This window comes from Danio rerio, chromosome 20 (assembly GCF_052040795.2).
Source record: "Danio rerio strain M-AB ecotype USA chromosome 20, GRCz13ab, whole genome shotgun sequence".
Lineage (NCBI taxonomy): Eukaryota > Metazoa > Chordata > Actinopteri > Cypriniformes > Danionidae > Danio > Danio rerio.
In genome coordinates, this window is record NC_141040.1 from 469,945 (window position 1) to 497,190 (window position 27,246).

The 27,246-nt window shown below is 39.0% G+C and overlaps 1 protein-coding gene across 2 annotated transcripts; it reads right to left on the reverse strand.

The window, feature by feature from the left end:
• Window positions 1-4,576: 4,576 nt before the first annotated feature.
• On the reverse strand, window positions 4,577-27,028 carry ufl1 (UFM1-specific ligase 1). 2 transcript variants are annotated; one of them, XR_015517504.1, is made up of 19 exons: window positions 26,831-27,028; window positions 24,900-25,045; window positions 24,775-24,803; window positions 23,729-23,826; window positions 22,161-22,275; window positions 20,775-20,905; window positions 19,978-20,036; window positions 19,760-19,906; window positions 18,551-18,726; window positions 17,969-18,145; window positions 17,441-17,564; window positions 16,305-16,427; window positions 14,404-14,524; window positions 12,668-12,834; window positions 12,345-12,472; window positions 10,718-10,798; window positions 10,446-10,531; window positions 5,988-6,898; window positions 4,577-5,621 (listed from the first exon to the last, which is right to left on the reverse strand). XR_015517504.1 is itself a non-coding variant. In NM_200606.1 (19 exon segments), coding segments are annotated over 19 exon segments (2,382 nt in total). In that variant the 5' UTR covers window positions 26,908-27,028; the 3' UTR covers window positions 5,219-5,292.
• Window positions 27,029-27,246: the final 218 nt, after the last annotated feature.

The window sequence follows — 27,246 nt, forward strand, 5'->3', positions numbered from 1 at the left end:
GCAGTTGCTACACGCTCTGGTGGGAGCTTTTGTTTTTTGGAGAAGCCGCTCGCTCACATTGTTTGGCAAAGAGTCGTTTTTTTTTTAATTATTACTCAGTTCTATGATAAAGGCATGGGTTCAGGAAGATCCTGTTTCCCTTGAGGTAAAGAACACATCAAAATCTGTCCTGTAAGGAAGTTTTGACGGCAATGTTAGATGTCGGTTTGATGTCTTTTCTTAAATCAAGGTAGTAACATGCATTGTGAGGATACAAAATCCCGTGTAGATCTCGCAATCGTAGCTTTCAGATTGATAATATTTCCTTATATTAGAATACCTTTTGTGTTGATATTTTGGTGGTCAAACGGGCATCACATTTCCAGCTGGGGATCCTGATCCCGAGGCCTCCAGAGATTCTGATGTGAACAAAGACTTGCGAAGAGATGATGCCAACCATCGAGGACTTCTAGAGGTCTCCATAATCCTGGACCAGGCCGTATCCTAAGGAGATGTGGAGAGCATGAGACTGATCCCTGTGAGACCCCAGTGACAGACGAGTCTCTGATTGATCCATTGGGCCTGCCTGAACACCAGCCGGTGACCTACTCACACCTGTGTCTTTTACACGATGGACGTACAGCGTTCTCCAGCACCTAGACTGCAGTCCTGCACAGGAAGTTTGACCAGAGGAGAAATGGTGATGCCCAACTGAGCCTCTGGCTTCTCTCCAGGTTTTTTCCTTCAGGAGAAATGACAAAACAGAAGATGGGTCTGAAATACGGAGACTCCCAGGAAAAACGGGAGTGTTGCCAGGTATTAATTCACTTCAAAAATGCTAATTGATTAGATCATAAATCAATCCACACATGATGTCTTTTTGAACACCAAAATAACAACACAAAGTATAATCCAGCATAGGAAAAGTTGTGTCCGTCTGAACACTTCAATTACAAACGACTAATACAGGCTACACTGGATTTTGTATTTCTACAATGCATATAAACCACTTTGATGTTAAAACGACGTCACATTGACATCTGACATTAATCACGTCTTATTCTTTCATTCATTTTCATTTTGGCTTAGTTCCTTTATTAATCAGGGGACGCCACGGTGGAATGAACTGCCAACTTATCCACCATATGTTTTAAACAGCGAATGCCCTTCCAACTGCAACCCAACACTGGAAAACCCCCAAACACTCTTGCATTCACACACACACACTAGGGCCAGTTTAGTTCTTCAGTTCCCCTATAGTGCATGTGTTTGGACTGTGGGGGAAACAGGAGCACCCGGAGGAAACCCATGCCAACACGGGGAGAACACCCAGTGAATTGCTGTGGGTTGACATCACGGAAAATTACTTAATGCAAAAGTAAATACAGTTATTTACTGTAAAAAGAACCCGCTGTATTACGGAAATTACGTCTGCAACTTACGGAAATGTCCAACAGTGTAGTAAAGTTATTGGTAACGCTTCTAATACTAACGTTTTTAAAACGTTCCCCTAAAAACACAAGGATAACATTTTTTTAAAAGTGCCATTAACACTTCAATGGTAACATTTTTAATGTCAACGTTTTTCAAACGTTCCGCCAACGACAGATGAATAATGTTTTTAGAATGTTCCATCAACAACTCAAAAGTAATGCTTATGTTTTTCAAACGTTCCCCCAACAACACAAGGGCAACAATTTATTGTTCAAAAGCGTAAGGATAATTAACAACTCAATAGTAACGTTTGTAATGCTTGTTTTGATATAGTTGATCGTGTCTGCTGTGTTGATGCATGTGCTTCAGCTCTGATGCGCTTAGCCTTTTTAGAAACGTTAGGGGTTATGTTTCGGTGTGTTTTGTGTATGTTCACTTTGGAAAGCTCTTCAGGTGTTTCTTCTCGAGGCATGAGTCGCTGCTCTCACACTTGTGTTGGTATTGTTCGAGTCAAAAAATGAATTTAGTCATCGTCTCCTGCTGTTTCCATGGCGATGAGAAGCAAAAGAAACCTGTCCCTGAACACTCACAGCAAACAGAAAGACACGGAGAAGTCAGATAAATAAATATAGTGTTGCGCGTGCAGGAAAACACTTTAAATAACCGATTCTCCACCCTGAAAGTGGACAGCTGCTTGTTTGGATGGATCTTAAACCCTGTTCACTGTTTTTAAATAAAGAATCTGACTTTGGTTCATCATCACTTATTCAAACATCTCTTCAGCACATAAAACAGACATTAAAGTGCTCCTATGATGAACATCATCTTCTGTCAGCTGTTTGGACTGAACTGTGTGTCCACGGTCAGGATGATGTAAAGACAACACGTCTCTTTTTTTAAACTGACTGATGTTAAAATACAACCCAAACCCAGTGATTATAGGTGTGAATTTCCCCACCCATCTGAATGTGGCAGCAGAAATGGACTCATCAGAGCAGGCGACATCTGAATCATCAGACCGTCTACATGCCCAAATGCATTGAGTTGCTGCCATCCCTGCTGAAAAATCCAGCTTAAACCAGCCTAAGCTGGTTTGCTGGTTGACCAACCTGGTTTAAGCTGGGCTCCCAGCCTGGTTAAGCTGGTTTTAGCTGGTCATCTCCCAGCCTGACCAGCTAAGACCAGGCTGGAAGTGGCTAGAAACCTGCCTGGAAATGGCCAAAACCCCTCTAAACCCAGGCTGGTCAACCAGGTAAAACCAGCCTATGCTGGGATGTGATTGGCTGATTAGAAATTTGTGTTAATGAGAAGTTTGACAGGTGTACCTAATAAAGTGGCCGGTGAGTGTAAATTGTTTTAACATTTTAGCATTCATTTCTTTTAAATCCAAACTCAAAGATCCCAAAAAAATTACTCAAAGGTAAAAAATCAGGTTTAAACTCGATTGTCTGTGTGTTGTGTTGAGATTTTATGTGGCATTTTAGTATTAAATCCAGTTATTGAAATACTAGTTGAGTAACTGAGTTACTTTTCAGACATCTTGACAGGTGTAGAGATGTCATTAGTTATGAATTACTTATAACAGGTTCTGAGATTCTGCTTCATGACTACACTTTAAATCATGATCATGAGTGCAGTGAAGTCTCACACTTCCACATATAAAACAAACAAACAAAGACAAGCAGTGATGAAATAAAGAGGCCGGAGCAGTGATCGTGAAGGACACATTAATGCACAGAAACTGCTAATGTGTCGGAACCACAAGTCAGCAGTACTGGATGTGCTTTCAGTGTATTTTCATATTTGAGCACCATTACATTAGTGGCGTGTTAATCTCTTCTGTGGGAGATATCCATTTAGTGGACAGCAGATTTGAATCAGGTTACAGGGATGTGGGCGGGTGTGAAATCATAATTATGTGGCTCGCTGTTTGTTGTTGTATTTATAGAGTCCGAAATCATGAGTCCTGTGCAGACATCATCAGCACTTGTCTATCTCAGGGTGAGCAGTGGAGAAGATAAAGAGACAGAGCGTTCAAACCTATATGTATGTATGTATATGTATGTATGTGTATATATATATATATATATATATACACACACACACAATTGTGTGGAAAAAGTCTTCACCCCGCCCTTAGCAGCAGCAACTGCAATCAAGCGATTTCCATAACTTACGGTGGCTGCGTCCGAAATCACATACTTCCATACTACATAGTACGCTAAAATCAGTACGCGAGCCGAGTAGTATGTCCGAATTCATTGGCTGCGTCAGAAACCGCCTACTACTCAGTAGGTACTGCATTTGAATTTAAACGTACGACTCGGCTGTTAGTAAAGTGCGTTCTATACAGTATGAATGTGAAAAGTATGAACGGAATTCGGACGTACTACATCCGCCATTTTGTCATGGTCACATGACCTACCTGCATCAGTTGCGTCGCTTCACGCCCATTCATGAATTAAAAATCTTCGCATATTGATTTTTGAATTCTAGGAATTCAGATATACTACTCGGCTCACATACTGATTTTAGCACACTGTATAGTATGGAAGTATGCGGTTTCGGACGCAGCCATAGAATGCAAAAATCAGTATGCGAGAAGTTCCCGGATAACTTACTACTTCCAGTGAGATTCTGGAGTGCGCATCCCATGCATGCTGCGCTATCCCATGATGCCCCCCAGCGAATTCATGAATGGAAGTGAAGCTACGCAACTAGGTAGGTCACGTGACCATGACAAAATGGCGGATGTAGTACATCCAAATTCCAGTCATACTTTTCACATTCACACTGTATAGAACGCACTTTACTAACGGCCGAGTCGTACGTTTAAATTCAAATAGAGTACCCACTGAGTAGTAGGCGGTTTCGGAAGCAGGCAACGGCACTTAAAGTGATGTGGAGGATTTTCAGCCCACTCTGCCCCCTGCTGGCCTCACTAACACCACTGCCAACAGCAACCTAGTTTTCCCATGTGGTCTCTGATTTAGGTACTGACCAGGCTCAGCTTCAGTAAGCGCTCTTGGGCTGCAGAGTGATCCAATTCAGGACATGAAACCAGTTCACACAAGTTTACAATTTTTTGCACAGAATTTTGAAAGTAAATAACGGCAGAATTAACACTTGTTCGTAACCAAACTCGCATACACATCGGCACAGATTTACTTCTTAAATACTTTAATTTCTCGCCCACTCTCCTGATATTTAATAACAGACATCTCTTTCATCAGTCGCGTCTTGCAGAGGAAACACTAGCTGTGTTTCCATCCATAGATGCTAATTTCATGCGCATAACAGGAATATTGCATGAAAGACGTGCATATGAAGCAGCGCTTCCATCCAACAAGTCCAGTGAACATGTGGTGGCGTTTGAAGGCGTGAGACGCGGAGCAGATGCTCTTGACAGCTCTGGAGGTCATTAATAATATAATAACCCTAATACTGAAATGGTAAAGGGGTTTTAGAATGACCAACTCAACTTTTCAGAAGTGTAACAGTGTGCTCAGCCTTTAATGCACACACTGGAATTAGTTTAGTAAAAGTGTTTGCATCGTAGCTTATGTTCATCTTATCGAATAAAACGTTTATCCCACTCAGTTATGCACATTTTCTAAATCTTGGCGTTTCCATCAACCGGTTTTGATGCACATCTCCAAAATGTGCATAGGAATGTGTGTGGAAACGCAGCTAGTGTCTTTTGCTGCTTGTTCAAACTACTCATGAATCAACTCAGTTAAATTTGTGAAAACCATTCGATTTGAGTTGGGACAACATGAAGGGATTGAGTGGAACCAATGAATGATCATTATTCAGTCAGTTTATTCACACCTTTAGAACGAGACCGTGTTGCATGATGCGACAGCGTTAAAGTGTGTGTTACTCAGTGACGGATGGCTTTCTCTGAGCGAGGACGGTGTCTTTAATGTCTCTGCTGAGACTGTGCAGCTCTCTCTGAAGGCTCTCGGTGTCGTCTGAGTCTGCAGGACCGTCAGCTCCCTCCGGCGGGACAGTCTTCTTCTCCGCTCCGTGACCCTGCACCACCAGCTGCTTGACCACCAGACTCTGGTACTGAGACAGCAGCTTGTGCTGGTCCTAAAACACACACACACACACACACACACACACACACAGAGAATGTCTTTCTGCAGATTGATCATCTTTTGGGTTAGATTTGACAGTAGCTATTACGCCCCATTCACACGGGGCTTCAGCGTCAACGCTTGACTGAAGGCGTGTCTGAAGTTGGGGCTGAAGCGATCGTCATAGAAGCGTCAGCCAATGAAATTCAGTCAGAAATAGGCCACTGTCTAGCTGGTGTATTTGCATACAGCGATCTGATTGGCTGACGCTTCCGTCGGCGCTTGAAAAGTTGAGCAAGTCCCAACTTCTTCAGCGAGCAACACCACTGAAGCGGCGCTGACAGATCCACAATGCAGTTCGGCAACGCCTGACGTCACCCATTTAAAGTGAATGGGAAGCGTTGACGCTGACGCCCCGTGTGAATGGAGCGTTAGGGGTGTATTCCATCACGCTTGATCCGTGATGAGTCTCTCACGTAATTCAGATCACACGTATGAAAGCATTCAGGCTTTTACTGTAAGATATAATGATGATGGAAGAAGATGTGCTGGGTTATTGAGGATGTGCTGGGTTTCTCAGGTGTTTTCTGTCTTGTTTATCCTGCATTAATCCATTCAGTGTAAGCTGCACCAATAATCATTAAAAGATCAGGATCACAACACCCACGCAACATCAGTTATAAATGATGCTGATTTGCATTTGTTTAATAATCCTCCAACCGCCGCATTTAAATCTGAAAATGCCAAAATCAAGAGGTTCAGTCTTAAGTCTACAACTCATTTGCCTTAATTAAATAATCTATACATATCAATATTGTAATTATTATAATTTTAGAGAAATTGTCTGCTTTTATTCCTTTTTTCATTTCGTCATTTAATTCTCATTTGCTGTATAATTTTTAATTTGACAATGTCAACATATTACATGTTTTATCTAAAATACTTTGGCAATAATGTACAACATGTCATCGCAATAAAGCAACCGGAACCTGAATATGAGAGAGAGAGAGAGAAGCAGATTTGACCTGTCAGCTGTGTTTTGTTTGTCAAATATAGCTAACTATGTGATGTGTTTTACTCCGGCTACCACCGCAAGTGTGTTTCAAACCCTGTAACACTGTTTCAGAACAACCCAGTCCATCTTCAGGCGTCCAGCTCCACTTTTCCAACTTCTCTTTGCCCTCAAACGAACAAGACAATATTTTAAAGTGCCTTGAGGTACCTCGGGAATCTTGCTCTGCAGGAAGCCGATGATGTGCGGCACACAGCGCCCCGGAGCGTGCAGCATGCAGTGTGTGACGTTCTGGAAGAGCAGGACGCTGGTCAGATGGAGCACCAGTGCAGGATCCTCCGCATCCCTCAACTGCTCACACAGAGCCTGACGGTGCACGAAGAGAGCCTGCCTACACACACACACACACACACACACACACACACACACACACACACACACACACACACACACACACACACACACACACACACACACACACACACACACACACACACACACACACACACACACAAACACACACACACACACACACACAAACACACACACACAAACACACACACACACAAACACACACACACACAAACACACACACACACAAACACACACACACACACACACACATTAATAAAACAACACAAAACATGAGTGCTGTTTTTGAAATTTAAACAGATGTGTGTGTGTGTGTGTGTGTGTGTGTGTGTGTGTGTGTGTGTGTGTGTGTGTGTGTGTGTGTGTGTTGAGCATCAGTTCAGACAGCATAAGCACCCGTCAACTTTAATTGTGGGGAAAACTTTGAGCTTTTGTCAGCTATTTTGCTGCTGTCCACTGAGTCTGCATTCAGACCGGGAGATTGAGGAGGAGAGAAGTCCTCCTTATTTATGGTGTTTATGTGAACACAATTATCTTTATAATGATATCAATTGTGGAAATGTTTATAGAACATTACCAATAACAACTGTAGCAGGGCATTAAAGTACTGTTTATTGACGGCGCAATAGCGTCCTTAGTTCAAATCCCGGCTCTCTCTCACTTCACTTACTGTGCTGTCTAATACTGTCCTATCTAATAAAGGCAACTAGGCCAAAAATAAATATTTTAAAATAATAATAACATAAAAAATGACTGCTTATTTCTTTGCATTTTTACTCTGTAAGCTATAAAGTCATGCGTCTCCTCACGGTTTGTGTCTCATGCCGGCCACGCCCACTCCTCCCTCTGCTCTCTGAGCTCCACGCCCATCATAGAGCACTGCTTGAAACAAAATCTGAGGTAGGCTTGAAGTGAAAGAGGGGGCTTTCATGACCCTTTAAAGAGATAGTTCACTCAAAAAAGAAAAATCTGTCATCCTTTACCTCTCTTCACGTGTTGAACACAAAAGAAGATATTTTGAAGACAGCTGGAAACCTGCAACCACTGTCCTCCATAGCATTTGCTTTTCCTAGTATGCATGTCAGCGGTTCTCACACAGGTAGAGAGCATCATCTTTCTATACAACAGACACTTTCTGACAATCACTCGAAATCTCTAGAAAAACACTGTGCATTTCTGAGAGCGCCTCACAGAGGTGAGAGGGTTTGACAAACCACCTGTAGAAACACTCATCTCCATATGCATCGAACACCTTCATTTAACTCGTCTTACAAGGACTCGATAAGAGCCATGTTATTCTCCATGAGTAAAATATTTGACTAAAGTCTGCAATAACCTATATGTGGACATCTGCTAAGCTGACATGTTCATTTTCATTCATTACATTTCTTTTCGGCTTAGTCCCTTTATTAATCAGAGGCTGCCAACTTATCCAGCATACCGCCACCTTGGAATTAAAAGCTTCTCTCTGCGTTCTAAATGATTTTAAGATATTGAGATTTGAGGTTTTTGCATTCCATATTCACCTTATTCTTTGCCAACGAGCGGGCGCTGCCATTTCAATCTTTTTGGCTTGAGACTTCCAGTCTCATTCACTTCCATTCATGTTTAGACATTAAAAACTGCTCGCTTTGCTGTTTGATGCTGCAATTTGATATTGTCTTATTATATTATTCTACTTGGTCTGTACAGTCATGCAAACATTTGTTTGTAGAGCAAGTAGTTTGACCGTTTTCTGCCATTTATTATTCCTAGTCATTTCTTTCACTGAATCGGAAGTTCTAAAACAATCGTGAAAACAGACGCATTTCCGCATTTTAGAATAGGGTCAATAGCAAACAGTATGTGTGTAACAGTTCTTTTTCATACATCAACATGACAGACCCTAAATGTGCTGTAAATGTAGATTATCAACGTTCTCTCACATTGGAGTAAATAAACCACGCTAAATGCAGATACACCTTCTAATTCTGAAAAGTCATTTTCCACTCAGGATTATAAGGTTCTGTCTGGCGGATCATTCATTAAAGCTTTACTTTTCAAGAAATACAATACACAAATATATAAACTGGTGTAGTGACAATATGTTGATGCTTGCTTTATTTCATGTTGTAGGATGAATATTTTCTCTTGTTCAAATTAAGCATACAGGACTGTGCTAAATATTTCGTTCAGTGCAGATGGTATTTTATATAATTCATTTGTTAATATTTACAAAATTTTATGCTTTAAATGAATTATTGAATTAGATTTATTGAATTATGTCCAATTAATTAAATTAAGTATTTGCCCTTCAAGGCTTAATATTGCATTTAAAGACTTTAAAATAAAATAGACAGTGATCAAATGAGTTTAATAAACACTGAAAAATGTTTTACTGACTATATAAATAAAAAAAATAAAAAAAAATAATATATATATATATATATATATATATATATATATATATATATATATATATATATATATATATATATATATATATATATACACATATATACACAAATAAAAATATTTCACATGTAATACAGAATGTTTTAAAATATTTGTTTCTTTTTCAACAATTAAAAATTGTCGGTGCAATAGCCTAGTGGTTAGCGCGCTGACATATGGTGCAATAGCACATCAGGGCGTCGCGAGTTCGAATCCCGGCTCGAGGACATTACCCTACCCCCCCTCTCTCTCCCATTTCGCTTCCTGTCTCAATACTGTCCTATCTAATAAAGGCAAAAAGGCCAAAAAACAAATCTAAAAAAAAAAAACAATTTAAAATTGAACATTTCATCTCAATGTCAAAAAATGCTTCTAAATCATCCCGTTTACACACATCTCAGTTCTGTGTGGTGCTGCATCATTTAACCGACTCTGACTTTGCGTGATTTTTGTCTTTCTGGTCCGGCAAGCTGATCCTGATTGGTCCTCATGCTGCGTGCATTCATTAAAAATGCTGATTGGCTTTATAGAGTCAAGCTAGAGTTCATCTTTGTAGAGAAACATAAATAAAAAGTCTTCAAATGTAAAAACTTATGTTAAAAACATCACATGATGTAAATAAGCTGTCATTTAAAATAAATATGTCCATAACTCAGTTATGACAAAAATGTCAGATAGAACCGTATAATTCTAAGGTGACGATATGTTTCATGCAGCAGATGCCCTTCCAGCTGCAACCCAGTACTGGGAAACACCCATACACACTCATTCTCACACACACACACACACACATATACACTATGGACATTTTAGTTGATCAGTTCCCCTATAGCGCATGTGTTTGGACTGTGGGGGAAACCGGAGCCCCCGGAGGAAACCCATGCCAACACGGGGAGAACATGCACACTCCACACAGAAACACCAACCCAGCCGGGACCAGGAACCTTCTTGCTGTGAGGCGATCGTGCTACCCCATGTTTATTTTCTAACACGTAAATATGTTAGTAATGAATAACTAGATACGAACATTTGAGGTGTGAATCAGTGCAGTTTGAGCAAAACACAGAAGTGCTGTCCTGATGAATGCAGGCACCACAGGGGCTCTCGGACACTTTAGTGATCAGTGGATTTACCTTTCTCTCTTCTTGTCGCCTTTTTTCAGGAAGAGCCCACACTCCTCGGCACTCGTCTCCAGACATGACAGAAACTCCTCGATGGCCTGCATGGAAACAGGGGCGGGAATGCTTTGATTTACTGAGTCTGACAGCTGATCTGATCTGAAGCATGTTGTAAAGTATAAAGAAATGACTGAAGATGAGTACAACAGGGCAAAAGACAGACGCGTGAACTGGAAATTGACAAGCTGGAGGCCAGAAAACGCCTGAGATTTGCTCTTTAGACGCACCTTTCCATTGAGGCTGTTGTGCAGCTTCATCAGAGGACATCTGACTTCATCTGACAGCTTGGCCAAGATCTTCAGCCGGATCTGCAGCACAGAAACAACACGATTACTCAGGTTTTATCAAATTACTGAACACATTTTCAGTCTTTTCCTCTAATTCTGGGGTTGCGTTCAGTCTAATTCACACAAAGGTTTGGTTTTTGACCATTTTTTCAGATTACAGGGGTTAAATGTGCTGTGAATGTGGTTTAATGCCATCTTAACAGAGGTTATAGAGCATCATACCGTGTTTTACAGTGAAATACTCCTGAAGATAAATGTGCTATGAAGGTTAGGGTTACTTTACTGTGATTTACTGTGAAATACATCCGGTTACAGAGGTTAAATGTGCTGTGAATGCTGTTCAATGGCATCTTGACAGAGATTGTAGAGCACCAATTGGTCTTTACAGTGTTTTACAGGTAAAATACATCAGATTACAGAGGTTAAATGTGCTGTGAAGGTTGTTCAAAGGCATCATGATAGATGTTATAGAGCAGGGGTGTCAAACTCAATTCCTGGAGGGCCGAAGCCCTGCACAGTTTAGTTCCGACCCTGCTCCAACACACTTACCTGTAGGTTTCAAACAAGCCTGAAGGACTCAATTAGTTTGATCAGGTGTGTTTAATTAGGGTTGGAACTAAACTGTGCAGAGCTGCGGCCCTCTAGGAATTGAGTTTGACACCTGTGTTATAGAGCATCATACAGTGTTTTACTGTGAAATACATCAGATTACAGAGGTTAAATGTGCTGTAAATGTTATTTAATGCCATCTTGACAGATTTTATGAAGCATCAATCGGTCATACGGTGATTTACTGTGAAATACGTCAGACTAAAAGGGGTTAAATGTGCTGTGAATGTTGCTCAATGCAATCTTGACAAAGATTATAGAGCATCATACTGTGTTTTACAATGAAATACATCAGATTACAGAGTTTAACAAGGCTGTGAATGCTGCTCAATGGCTTCTTGACAGAGATTCTAGAGTACCAATTGGTATTACTGTGTTTTACTGTGAAATACATTAGACTACAGGGGTTAAATGTGCTGTAAAATTGCTCAAGGGCATCTTGACAGAGATTATAGAGCATCATACCATGTTTTACTGTGAAATACATCAGGTTATAGAGGTTAAATATGCTGTGAATGTGGTTTAATGCCATTTTGACAGAGGTTATAGAGCACCAACTGGTCTTTACTCTGATTTACTGTGAGATGTATCAGGCTACAGGGTTAAATGTGCTGTGAATGTTGTTTAATGCCATATTAATAGAGATTATAGAGCGTCATACCGTGTTTCACTGTGAAATACATCAGACTACTGAAGATAAATGTGCTGTGAAGGTTGCTCAATGGCAACTTGACAGATTATAGAGTATTAATTGGTCTTTACTGTGATTTACTGTGCGATATATCAAGCTACAGGGGTTAAATGTGCTGTGAATGTTGTTTAATGCCATCCTTACAGAGGTTATAGAGCATCATACTGTGTTTTACTGTGAAATGCATCAGATTACAGAGGTTAAATGTGCTGTAAATGTTGCTCAATGGCATCTTGACAGAGGTTATAGAGCGTCAGTTGTTCATACCTCGCTGGTCATGGCTGCCGAGCTGTCGGAGGTCATATGCTCAGCTGCCACAAAGCTCAGCAGCACATTGGTCACGTCTGTGCACACCGTCTTCAAAACATGCTTGGCGACCGTAGCCTGCGTTTCATCTGGTGTGCAGAGACAAATCAACATCCAAATGAACATTAGCTAATGAGAGTTAACAATGAATCTGTTTATTTCCATTAACTAACATTAACGAAGAAGAATGAATACTGTAATTAATGCAGTGTTTGCTCTTTGCTGATGATAGTAAATACTTTAACTAATGGAAGCTCGTTGTTAAGTGTGACCAATAAACCAACCTGAGAAGAGTTTGGTTCCTTTCTCAAAGAGGCGGATGTTGTTGTACAAGTTGTTGATCTCCTCCTGAAGATCCTTCATGTTTTTCTTGCGACTGCCTCCTGCTCCGCTGGAACTTGTCGACAGGAAGGCTGTAGTGACCACTTCTTGGTACATTTTACTCAAAGGCCTGGCAAAAACAAAGAAGACACATTAAGGATCTACAAATTTATTTGGAAAAGTTTGGCTGATTTGATCCAAAGCAAAGTTTGATTAAAGAGCAAAAAGAGAAGAGTTTGGTGTGAAAATTTGGATAATTACAAAGTATTTTCATTTTGATGATGATTTTTTCAGACCAACAATAACATCCACTTGCTGAAAACGGGATTTATTTTTATGGAGCCACCAAAAGCTGTTTACCTAAGGCGTGTGGTCTGGTGTGGTGTCTGTGATACAGCAAGTCCAGAGACTGTTGTGTACACCATGATTCTATTAAAAACATTCCTGGGGTCCGTTCTTCGTACGTGGATTACTCAGTTAGCTGGATTTGGATATTGATGATTTGACATGATCCAGGATCGTTTCGTTCTTCAAAGCTGATCCGAGAGTTGTTGTCATAGCAACAGATCTGCTAGCTCAAACCTGCTCGGCAGCAGGCTCAATTCATATGAACAGGATCAGATCAGCTCAGTTCATGCATTGAAAATACTGAAAGTATGTACCGAATGCTGATATTTTCTTACAGTAGTAGTTATATGCACTTGGAAAATAGTGACTATTTTTAACTATTTTTATATATACAAGTTAAAATATATATATATCAATAAAACTTGCAATCTGCACTCCGAAATGAAAGTACAAAGACTGCCACCTGGTGGTGCAAAGAGAAAACTTATTGATATGAACTTTTTAGATCGCTTTAGAACAATTAGTGAATAATAGAAATGCATAATATGTGACTTTTTTAAAGCAATAATACATTAATGCAGTCATGAACATGTTTTGACAGTTAATATGCCGGTGATTTAATCCTTCACTAAAGTTGCAGACGCCTTTACCAATATAAAAAATGCTTTTGTAAACATCCAGCTATTCTTTACACCGATTAAAAAACGGCTTCTATAATAAAGAAAATCTTCTCTAAATGTGGAACTAAATACACTGATATGCACTGAAATACATGATGAATACTCTCGACACATGAAAGTGGAAAGCCTGCAGCTCACAACAAATGTTGAAGGTTATCGCGTATCATATTTAACAAACCGTTTACTGCTAATTTGATGTAATTTAGCTCACATGGATAATTGAATATTAATCAGATGATGTCATTACGCTGCTGTGCCGTCAGCCAATCGCTGCATTGCTGATCATGATTTGGAGGATGGATAGATCTGTCCTTCACAACACACACAGCGATCTCAGATCAGTTTATTCAGACATTCTAATCTGATTCGCGAACTTGTTTGAAGAACCAAATTAGCCACAGATCAGTTATCAAGATGAAAAGATCCAGGCCAAATCATCTTAGATCATTTAAGCGAGGTAAGAAGAACGGACCCCTGATGTGTGAGAAGACTAAAAACTGGTCATATACCAATATATTCTCAACTCAACTGAGCAGCGGCTTTGACCCAGAAACATTACTCATATGTCACTTAACAAGCGGATGGAGCTTTTAAAACTCCCTGATATCCCAGACATCCCATGGCCTGTGGGAACTTTCAGTGCCAGGTAACTTCAATCTGATGGTGCGCACCTTTGTAGCTGTTCTGCCAGCTCCTGCAGCATCTCCTCAGAGCTGTCACTCACTTTTTCCTCCAGCACCTCCACGATCTCCTCCACTGAGAGGAACTGCACGTCTCCCAGCTTATTTCGACCTGTACAAAAACAAAGTCATTTTGCATAAGTCCTAATGCCATATAAAGGTAAATAAACACAAACTCCACCAATAATAATTAAACTCAGGTCTCGATATGAGGGTTTTTACTTCAGCACTAGAGAGATCTTTGCAACCAAAAGAGCTATTGGGGTTATTCACCTTCTAAATAACACTTGGCTGGAGATACACAGCAAATTTGAGCTTTAAATGAACTGTAATGTACAGATGCTGACAACAGAGATGAGGAGCCACGTGCAGTTTATTTAAAGAGAAGTCCTGATGGTCAAAAACAGGGCAAACAGTAGCATATAATATTCCAAAAAGCGTCATCAAAATACAGGCAAAAGGTCAGGCTAGGCAGCAAAGAATCAAAATGAAAAACAGACGAGGATCAAAACACGGCAAGACAAACAGGAAAACACGTTGTAATGTCCGCTAGGCAAAACAAGACTCCACAAAGTGTGTGTGAAGCTGAGCAGTGTATATAGTCTGCCATCAGCTCCCAGCTGTGTGTGTGTGTAATCATCAGAGAACCGGAACAGGTGTGTGTGAGTTGCATGACGGGAGATGTAGTTCATTTAGTGACTTTGTAGTCCAGATTGTAGTGGATGAATTGTAGTCCGGGTCAAAGAGCGCCTGTTATGGGTTTTTGAAAATAGATCAACTTTTGCCACTGTGTGGATTATAAAGCGGATGAAAGTGAGGACCAGGGGGTTCGCGGACGCCACCCTCACTATTCTGCCACATATCTATTATAGATCATTGCTTGTACTGTATCTCTCAGGTTAAATCAGTATGGGGCTGTTCACATATTGCTTCCAAAACCATGTTAAAAACGTGACGCATGCTTCTTCTGTTACCGATTTAAATGTGTTTCTGAACTCGCGATCCTCTGCTGTTTGCCTTTGCTACGGCCACCTTCAGCTGTTCCTACACACACGCGGTGCAGTCGATTTTATAAGTAGTTCAACCTTTGCCATTGTGTGGATTAATACTGAATGTGTGTCGTTGTTATTACTTGGGGTTCGGGTTAAGTGTAGAGTAACATGCGGTCTTCAACTGCATTGATTTATTGTATTCCTGCATTGGGCTCTCACATACTTACTGGCTGCTGATTCATAGTCGTGGTGGGCGTTTCTCTCTGTCTCCTTCTGAATACAGTCGACTAATTGTATTAAACTGCGATTTTAAAACTGCATAAATACGTATGCAGTGTTACTATTAAAACAAATATTAATATTTGTAAATATTCAACAATTATTATATGTTGAACAGATTCAGGAAATATTCACAGAATTTCCTCTAATATTTGTTCTTCTGGAGAAAGTCTTATTTGTTTTATTTGGGCTAGAATAAAAGCAGTTTTTAATTGTTTTAAAGCCATATTAAGGTCAATATTATTCACCCCTTCAGCAATATTAGTGTTGGATTGTCTCCAGAACAAACCACTGTTATACAATGACTTGCCTAATTACCCTAACTTTACCCTAATTACCCTAGTGAAGCCTTTACATGTCACTTTAAGCTGAACACTAGTGTCTTGAAGAATATCTAATATTATGTGCTGTCATCATGACAAAGAGAAAATAAATTAGTTATTAGAGATGAGTTATTAACACTATTATTTGCAGAAATGTAAATCTGCTCTCCATTTAACAGAAATTGGGGGAGAAATCTACAGGGGGGCAAATAATTCATGAGGGCTAATAATTCTGACTTCAACTTTACATAAGTTTTATACTATAAATTACTGAATTACAATCTCCGGTTCATCATACCCTGTGAGCTGTGCGTCGTCTCCTCATCGCTGTCCTCCTCCTTCCTGCCCTTCTTCTTTGTTTTGCGGATTCGGATCTCTCTGGCGTTTCCTCCTCCTCCACTTTTCACACTTCCACCGCCCTCTGAAAAACAGAAGAGCACCAGCCATGAAATGAAAAGGTCTGTTATAAAACTCATGGTGACACTTTACCATACGGGACACGTAGTTAATGTACTGAACAAACAACGAGCAATGCTTGTGTATGATGAAGAAATCAAGCACATCCCGGAGGCTGTTATTGCATAATAAAGCCTGACAGGTTCATCAGAGCCATTCAGTTCAGTTGATCTTTATTTCTGTAGCCCTATACTAAATGTAACTCCAAACCATGAGGTCTACTGCAGTATCTGTGATGATTGGGATGCAGTTCAACAGATGACTCATGGGAAAAATCCACCTTCACACTTTTCCAAATGATCAACTAGAGGTTGAGTTATTATGTGTTGCTCTTACAACTGGGATCCACCACAAGACTAGTGTCAGGTGGTGTACTTTATCCTGCTTATTACACAGCGATGTAAATCTCAGACACAAAACACTGTCCAGAGCTTGTAATCAATTCTTTATTAAACACAAAGCTGACAGAAACGAAACCGGCTGGACAGAGCATACACTAACCCACCTCTTATTTATTCACAAGACAGCGCCAAGCAGTCAAAAATGCAGCATAACAGGCAAGCAGACACATATGAATGTGGATGTGAATGTATTCACTGAAGATCAAGGTGATTTGAAGTGAGCCTGCGTTATTTAAAGGTTGTTATCTGGAAATAACATAGCTAGGAATGTCACAACTGAGTAACCAGAAGCGAGTATTCCAGATAGCAGTGTAATACCATTAGTTAATGCACTGTGAGTAACAACTGTATTAGCATTAAACTCTTTAATAAACATGTTAATCGTTGTTTGTTCATGTAAGCAAATGCATTTACTTCGCCTCTCATTTTGTAAAGTGTTACAGAAGTTTTAGATCCTCCAGAAGGAAATAAAATTTCCTATAAATTTATCTGCTCAACTTTGTCATCTTAACACACAGATAGCTGCTAATCAAACTAGTAGGACTAAAGTCAGATTATTGATTTGTTATCTCCTCACCCGCAGCTTTCTTCCGGCGTTCATCTCTTTTGTCTTTCTTCGAAGAGGCTGAAGTCTCCAACAAAGCGGACGATTGCTTGACGTCGTCCTCGGTTATCAAAAACACAGGGTTATTCTTCACCTCCTGTTGATGAAGAGAATAAAGGAATGACAATCGTGAAGTCACAATCCCCCCTGTTTATTTTTCCCCCCAATTTCTGTTTAACGCAGAGAAGATTAACACATTTCTAATCATAATAGATTTAATAGTATCAGTAATGAGGACGGCAATATAACCAAGAGTCAAACATTTAAGAGGATCTGAATACGTTCACGTTCACGTGTACATTTCATTATTCTGTTGAACACAATAGAAGATATTTTGAAGAATGTTGGAAACCTGTAACCATTGACTTCCATAGTATTGGTTTATTCTACCATAGAAGTTTCCGAGAACATTCTTCAAAATATCTTCCTTTGTGTCAAACAGGTGAACTACCCCTTGAATATGACGTGTGCGGGAAACAGCTGCAGGAGAAGCTCACGCACCTTCTGGGCTTTCTGCTGCATGAGATCCTCAAATAAAGCGATGCATCCAGCGATGAACTTTTCGCTGACGACAGATGTGGAGAGAAGCCGTGCGCTGGACTGCACATTCATGCTCCGCAGCACTTCATTCAGCAGAATTCCCACATCCTCCTCCGACAGAATGCTCGGGAGCATCGGCTGAACAAAAACCAATATATTCAGGAATCAGAGTTCAGTTTAATAACATCTCAGCACAAGACTTATCAGTATTCAGCTTAAAGTGACATGTAAAGGCTTCACTAGGGTAATTAGGGTAAAGTTAGGGTAATTAGGCAAGTCATTGTATAACAGTGGTTTGTTCTGGAGACAATCCAACACTAATATTGCTGAAGGGGTGAATAATATTGACCTTAATATGGCTTTAAAACTGCTTTTATTCTAGCCCAAATAAAACAAATCAGACTTTTTCCAGAAGAACAAATATTAGAGGAAATACTGTGAACATTTCCTGAATCTCTTCAACATCATTTGGGAAATATTTGAAGAAGATTCACAATTTAATCCGGACTTCAATCTGTATATAAATATAAAACTATGGTCTACCTGCAAGTCGACCCAAGTGGCAGAGTTGATGGCCTCCTCCACTGAGGCCTCCAGCTGATCTACAATGGTTCTGCCCACACATGCGGTCTTGAGGAAGAGCAATCTGCTGGACTTGAAGCGCTTCTTTATGTAGTTGATGGGATCAGGGATGCCCAGACGGGTCAGTGACTCAAACTCTGCAGGAGATGAGAAACGTGACATTATGAAGACTCATTTTTAGCCTTTATTTTGACATCGGTACAGGTGTTGACAGGAAGCAAAGTTGGAGGCAAACTCCCAATAATCTGAATAAACATCAAATAAAACTAGAATATCACTGACAGCTTTGGAAAAAAAAAACAGCAAAGTCAATATCCATACAAATGCTGTGAGCTGGGACACAATCAATAAAGCAATCAGAGCATGTTCAGAGCAGACTAGACTAGATTTGGCCTGCTACCGTGCAATATCTCTGTTAAATGTGAGCACATACCAATGTGAAATTGTTGACTGTCATTTTAGCGAGATCTGAAGCCACGTGTGACTGGACAAAACACTTCCCCTACACTGCAATGATGCTTTTCTTAGAGTTTCTTGTCTTGTTTCTAGTCCAAATACCTACAAATTCTTGAATCCGGAAGCATTATCTAGACAAGCAAAACATATTGGCTTGTTTTCAGAAGTGTAATTTTCCTTTAAACAAGCTAAATAATCTGCCAATGGGGTAAATAAAATAATCTTATTTTTCGTTTCAGCTGAATATACCACACTAATAATGTTCTCCAGCTCTCCTAAACTCACCCTTTCAGGCTTTGGTCTGAATTGTGGTGTTTTGGTGACTGTCGCTTTAAATGCAAATGAGATTGAGCTCTTTTCTGAAGAGGGCGGAGCTATAAATGCATGTGCATCAGCATAGTGGCAGATTCAGAAACAAGACTGACGTCCTATGCTAATGAGGGAGAGATTGTCACCAGTGGGCGGGGCTTTCCCACTCTGATGACACGTACAAAGGGAGAATGTCTGCAGACTGATTCTATCAAGTCTGATTATAAACAAATAATATTAATATATGTTTACCATTAGAAGCTGATATATTCACACACTGCTTACACACAACTGTGCTTAAACCCCTTATAAACGTGATTTCTGCAGAATAGCTCCCATTTAAAATCAAATTCATGTGGTCTCATAATGCAGTATCAGTATTGGCTTTGCTGAAGATGAACCCACCTAAATATCCGTTTTGCTTGAGAAACGACTCAACCCAAGTGCTCTGGGCTTTGGAGTAGATGTCAGGGATGTAGATGGCTTTATCCTGCCTGCCCCCAACCACGCAGCCCTTCAGACGAGCGCTGTTCACCAGCTCCTCAAGCATCGCTGATAACCAAGAAAGAGCAAGCATCAGCGGTCTATACGCATAACACACATGAACGGTGGACAATACTTACAGTACACCAGATTCTCCTGAAAGCCATAGAGGTTTAGCAAGTTGTTGATCTGCGTAGGCCTGTGGATGGAAATTACAGCTGTTACTAATCCACAGGGCTGAAAATTCATTCATTCATTCATTTTCTTGTCAGCTTAGTCCCTTTATTAATCCGGGGTTGCCACAGCGGAATGAACCGCCAACTTATCGAGCAAGTTTTTATGCAGCGGATGCCCTTCCAGCCGCAACCCATCTCTGGGAAACTTCTTACATTTTTTTTTTTATAAATGTATTTAATTTATGTCAATTTTGCCCTACTTTGGGCATCTCTGGTTTAGATGGAGCAGAGTTTACTGATAAGATTTGATAAACTATGCAAAAAAAATCTGACTTAAATAAGAATTCAGTTTAGTCTGTCAATAATGGCATCGGGATAATCGTTCTGCGATAAAGACAGCTGTCTTTACTTAATGAGTTCCAGCTGTAGCAAAAACTGCATGTGAAAATACAACATATAACAACATGTCTTAACTTCAAACTCACCTCATAACTAAAGTCAAGTGTCTGAAATAAATCCTTCTGTGAGTTTATACTGTAGTCGCGTGTTTATTAGTCACGCCTAATCAATAAAAACAATAAAGCTTCTGTTTACTCAGCGACCGATATTCTCCACACAGGTTTCTTCATGTGTATTTGCACAAGTTCATTCACTACAAATCACACGGCGCTTCATTGAGAAGACGTGCATGACAATCGCAGCTTTGCTCAGTTGCGTTTGCGGTTGAATCACCCAGCACTGACTGCACTGGAGCTGCTTACCTGGTGATGCCGCTGAACAGACCGCATATGCAGGCTTTGTGTCTGGAGAGGAAAGCCTGCGTGAAGATCATGCCTCTGTTGTACTGGTCTAGCTGCCCCTGGATAATTCTGCCCAGCCTCGCATTCAGCGCCTAACACAGTGAAACTCCAGCATAATCATCTTTTTACCACGCTAGTAATGATACCTAAACTATATTGATGAACAGAAGTCACATACAGATATCATTTAACATGTTCATATCTCAGAGTGTGGCGAAAGCAATTAAACTTAAACCCGATTAGACCTTTAGCATCTCTTCCAAAAATCCAGACCAAAGCTTTGGTAATTTTAAAGCTATTTAAAGCCTGTAGCTGCATCATATAATAAGAGTAACATAAAATGAAAAGATGCTATTTTCTAGGTTAATATGGTTTGAAACTAAACTCTCCTTCCAGTGTAATAATCAAGAAACTTTGCTGCTGTCCGATTGGCTGCAGCGGGAGCAATGATATTACGCAGTGCCTAAAAGTAGTTCTGAATCGTGTACAACACTAGTTCAGAGATTGATGTTTGTAATATAATGTAAATTATTAATGTAAATGTAATATAATGTACTGTAGGTGATATATACCAGTGTTTCCTCTGGGAAGTTTTCCAGCTGTGGTGGCAGGCCTTTTTTTACACAGATCTACCGACTACCTGTGGCATTATTATTTCAATGTCAAGTGTCGTGAGCGCAGTATTAGGAGTCGGGATCGCATAGCCAACATGCATGCAAATCTCTGTGCTTGCGCCGATTTCCTCTGCTCGTGCACAAAAGGTTTTGCACGCCACCTCAAATACAAGCCGCTTCAAGAGTGTGCAGATTTTCATGTGCGCTCTCAAACAAACGCTGCTGGGTGCGATTTAGTGCGTTTATGTAACGAGTATGTCTCCAGGATTTATTAGATTTGCTAGGAATGTTTATGAATGTCTCTGATAGTCCTACACAGTAGCATTAATGCGTCCTGAAGTAAAGTGAAACGGCTGTACGTCGTGTTTGCTGGCCTCACGCATCACACACCTGTCAGCCTGTCACTCAGTCAGCACGTCACCTTAAAGGGTAAACAAATGACGCACAGCACTACTTTAATTACAGAAAAGTATGCGCTATTATAATTCACCTACCCTTTAATATGTTTTGGTGCGATTATCACCCGCTATTAAAATAATAAAATGTTTTGAATGAGAAGCTGTAATGCAGCCGTGGCGGGATGAATTTTGTCGTGGCGCCCCGCCATGGAAGAATGAATATAGCGCAAACCATGTATACTAACAAAAAGGATTTTGAAACACACACACACACACACACACACACACACACACACACTAAAAAATAAACAAAGCGTCATGCAGAGAGTACTAACCTCAGTCAGAAAATCTCCAGGTAGATCATAGGTTTTGCAGAGCTCTGCGATGTTCACCTGTCCAGCTTCCTGCAGTTTATCATTCACCTCCTCAGCAAGACGATCCAAGTATGTTCTTTAACACAGAGCATTTAGGACACAACAGTTAAAGACTGACAATCAGCCTCTTATTAAGTCTATATCAGCATTTTGACTGAGTCTGAAACCAATCGTTTCCAATTGTTTTCCCAAGTCTCTACAACAAACACCTTAACGGTCACCTTCTCGCCAACGTGATGCTTAGATTCACTTCATTTTTTTGCAATGAACTCCTCAGCTAATCATGACAAATTAGATATCTTTAAAAAGATTTAAGACTTCTGAATACATATTTTACCACAGTTTTTTGTTACGCTGGAGGAGTAATAGATTAAACCACATTTACTGTCACCCTACAACCTGTGCGACCATTTGCGGTTACATCCATAATATTATAGCCTAAACACAAAGCAATCAAGACAAACTGTACATCATTTGCAAGCTTGAAGTCTCTCATTTCCATATCTAGTGACTGATTTTTAGATATGAGCAACATATATTTATTAATTTGCAACTATGGTACTCATCAGTCGTAAAGCATTACTTTGCTACAGCAATTCACATGTAAACTTTTTTATGATGTTTTGTAGAAGCTAAATTCAGTTAAATAACAACTAAACTGCCATATTACTTTCGAATTGTATGTCTACTTTACAAATAATGTCAAAAGGATGAAACATTACGTTTCATATTCCTCAAAACATAGAGGGCGCCCTTGTAGCGTAGCCAATGTAAACTGATTGTCACCTGGTGGTCATGTCTGGTACTGCGGCCAAACAACTCACTAAATCAACTTCAACATTGGAGTATAATTTGTTGAGACATTTAGTTTAGATTTTCTTTCGATATTAGTTCAAAACAACTTTGGTAAAATACATATTTTATGTAATATATTAATATATATATATATATATATTTGTTGTATTATTTTCATAAACAATGGCACATGGCATTTGTTTTACTTGTTAACTTGTCATGTCTATATTCTTTTTAAAAGTGGGGGCAAGAGTTTGGTGACTTTCATATCGTGTGTTTTGTCCACACAAGTTCATTTATTTCCAATGGAGGTGCACATGCAAATAGGAAACAAAATGCATGCAGTGCAGCATGACGTGCTCACATTTTCACAACTTTTCAAAATGCCCCAAGTGCATCAAGGGTCCTGTGACTAGAACTGACCGATCAGCTTCATACTTTGTAAGTAATGTACACATTTTAGTAACAACGGTTGACTAATTATCTCAGAAAAACACAGAGCAAACAAACACTGCAGTGCCTTCTAGTTTTCTACGTAAATAACACTTGTATCAGAGCTGCAGCAAGGGTTTGTCAACCTCTGAGAAAATAGTACATGGTCAAATTGCAATGACAACTTTAAGAAGGAAGAGATGTGCTTCACACTTTCCACTTGATTTAAGACACGATACATGAACGGATCCTTTAAGCAGTTAAAAAAAACACATTAAAACAGGCATTAGTTCTTCGCTTACTCATCGATCAGCTGACCCAGTATGAGCTGCGTGCCTCTGTCTGACTTGGCGATTTCATTGGCTCTGCCCTCCACGTGGACCAAATCAACATTGATGATCTGTGGGAAATATTTAGGAACATGTATACATGCGGTGGAAGTCATACTATTAGCCCTCCACTGAAATGTTAATGATTTAAAAATATTCTTTAAGTGCCGTTTAATGTAGATTTTCCCATAAAATCAATATTTATTAAAAGAATGCTATTTTATTTTATCTTTGTCATGATGACAGCACATAATATTAGACAGGATATTCTTCAAGACACTAGTGTTCAGCTTAAAGTGACATTTAAAGTCTTAACTAAGTAAATTAGGATAATTAGGCAAGTTATTAGACAGTGATTTGTTCTTTAGCCAATTAAATAATATTAATCTTACAAAATAGTTTAGAAAAATGTGTGGTCCCACTTTATATTAAGTGTCCTTAACTACTATGTACTTACATCAAAAAATAATTACAATGTACTTACTGTGTTTATAATGTATTTGAGAACACTTGTGGTGCTTTTGGGTTGGGATAGAAATTGGGTTATGGACAGGTTTTGTGGCATAGGTAGGTTTAAGGGTGGGTTGAGGTGTAAGGCATGGTCAACAGTGTATTTACAAATGTAATTACAAAAGTTAATTACAGATGTAATTACATGCATGTATTTAATCAAGCATAAGTACACAGTAAATACATGTATTTACACAATAAGTACATTGTAACAAACTATTAAATCCTGTGTAAGTATATATTAGTTAAGGCCACTTAATATAAAGTGGGACCAAATGTGTAAAGTGCTTTTATTTGAGCCAAAATGAAAGAAATAAGACTTTCCAAAATAAAATAAAAAACATTATAGAAAATACTGTGAACATTTCCTTGGGAAATATTTGTTTTAAAACATTTTTAAGTATTACAATTTCACAGTAGGGGGTGAATAATTTTGCAAATGTATTTTCTCTTCATTAGTGAGATGCAAATGAACACTACAGGATGTTGATGTTTCATATTAAACCCACCTTTTGAAGATCCACCACATTTATTCTCCCTTAGAAGATAGAAAAAAAACAAAATAATATATATTTAATCCAGAGTTTAATAGATGTGGTTACTGATACAGCAGATTATTGTGCGCTTTACCCACCTCTGTGCATATAGAGCTCATCACGAATTTCCCGGCTGATCTGGGCTGGAGTCACGTACTCTTTCCCATCCAGAGTGTGAACCACGTCTAACTTCTTATCTCCGACCAGCTTGGACACGATTTCAATGCAGTTCCTCTCAGACAACCTGTCAATAGATGCAGCATCACATTACGATATCAATGCTGAAACCATATATTGTGCAGCCCTAGAGTATTTAAAGTCAGAACTACTAACCCCTTTTAAATTTTAGTATCTTCGTCAAATATTTTCCAAAAGATGTTGAACAGATTCACGAAATGTTGACAGTGTGTCTGATAATATTTGTTCTTCTGGAGAAAGTCTTATTTGTTTTATTTGGGCTAGAATAAAAGCAGTTTTAAAGCCATTTTAAGGTCAATATTATTCACTCCTTCAGCAATATTAGTGTTGGATTGTCTCCAGAACAAACCACTGTTATACAATGACTTGCCTAATTACCCTAACTTTACCCTAATTACCCTAGTGAAGCCTTTGCATGTCACTTTAAGCTGAACACTAGTGTCTTGAAGAATATCTAGTCTAATATTATTTACTGTCATCATGACAAAGAGGAAATAAATCAGTTATTAAAGATGAGTTATTAACACTATTATGATTAGAAATGTGCTGAACTGTTAAACAGAAATTGGGGGGAAAAAATAAACAGAGGGGCTAATAAATCTGACTTCAACTGTGTGTGTGTGTGTGTGTGTGTGTGTGTGTGTGTGTGTGTGTGTGTGTGAGCAATTCCATGCCAATGACAGCTTGCCATAAAAAAACGAGGTTTTTGCCAAAATATCGAAACCGTTTCTGTGTTTTTTGTGTAAGCAAGTATTTTACAGGCCTTTAAAAATTCTCAAAAATATATTCATTAACGTTTTCAACCTATTATATTTGATTTACCAAAAATCACACAAGTGGTCACATCCATAACGGAGAGACGTCACATGCATAACGAAGCTTTTTCCTCATAAATGCAAAAAAAGTCAAATAAAATAAAAACATTGTATTTGTTCTATAGAGAGCCAACTCTTATCCATTTGATTAGCAGTTTACTTTCTACAAAGCTTGCTGTATACTGTCTTTCTGTTTTTTTTTTTTTGGTCACATCCATAACGCATGTTTATTTTCCTCATTTCAAATATAAAACATGCTTACAGATTGACATTTTTCTCATCCTTTAACTCTGTGGTTAGTTGGTTTGGAAAATATAACCAGATGTTTCAATATAATGTCATTTGTATATATATATATATATATATATATATATATATATATATATATATATATATATATATATATATATATATATATATATATATTATATATACGTTTAGATATGCATGTTTAACTGTCAGATAATAATCCCTATTTGTGAAAGGATATTTCAGCAATAGCTAAACATGAATGTATATATATAGCAATAGCTATACATTGACAGTCGACTTTTTTTCTTTTTATGCTAAAACTCAATAGGTTATTTAATAAATAACTTTATAAAAATGTCCTACTGTAAGTAAGTATATTAAAACTACTTATGGTCAGTAGCATGCATTGCTAAGCACTTCATTTTGACAGCTCAGCCAACAGATGTTCAAATAGTTGTATATTAAACACATAATGTTATATCCTAACCAACTAAAAATCAATGTAAAGCATATGTAACCTATTCAGGGATTGGATTGCTTAATAAAATAGCAGTAAATGACTGTGGTCACATTAGTTGATTGAGAAAAACGTTACGCCACTTTATCAATACAGTGATTCAAGACAAACTAACAACAGGGAAGGGTGAAAAGCAACATTTGTTGTTGTTGTTATTACTTTATCATAATAATAATAATAATAATAATAATAATAATAATGAGTATTATTATTATTAGCCTGCAGCAGCAACATCAACATGGTTTACCTTTGGACAGTCTCAGCAAACTGAGCTCTCTGAAAGTCCGCGGCTAAACGCCTGATTTCCTCCCAGTCTGCCGCCATTTCACTCGCTCGCAAAACTGATAGACCTGCAATAGTAAAGCATTTACTGGTGTATAAACTCTAGATAATCTCAGCAGCGAAACAGCAGAAGTACAGTCTGAAGCAAAAGACACGTCAGGCTGACTCCAGCGTACGTCAGACGGAAACCCAAAGGGGACAAACGCTTTCGAAGGGCTGTTGCTATGAGGGATACAGCTGCGGTTGGAATTGAACGAAACTTCCAGTATTTAATTACCCGTTCATTGTGTTTCAGTAACGTTTACCTCTATCCAAACTATCACAATAATGTAAAAACAGCAATTATACTAAGTTTCATTCATACTATTTAATAAATTACTC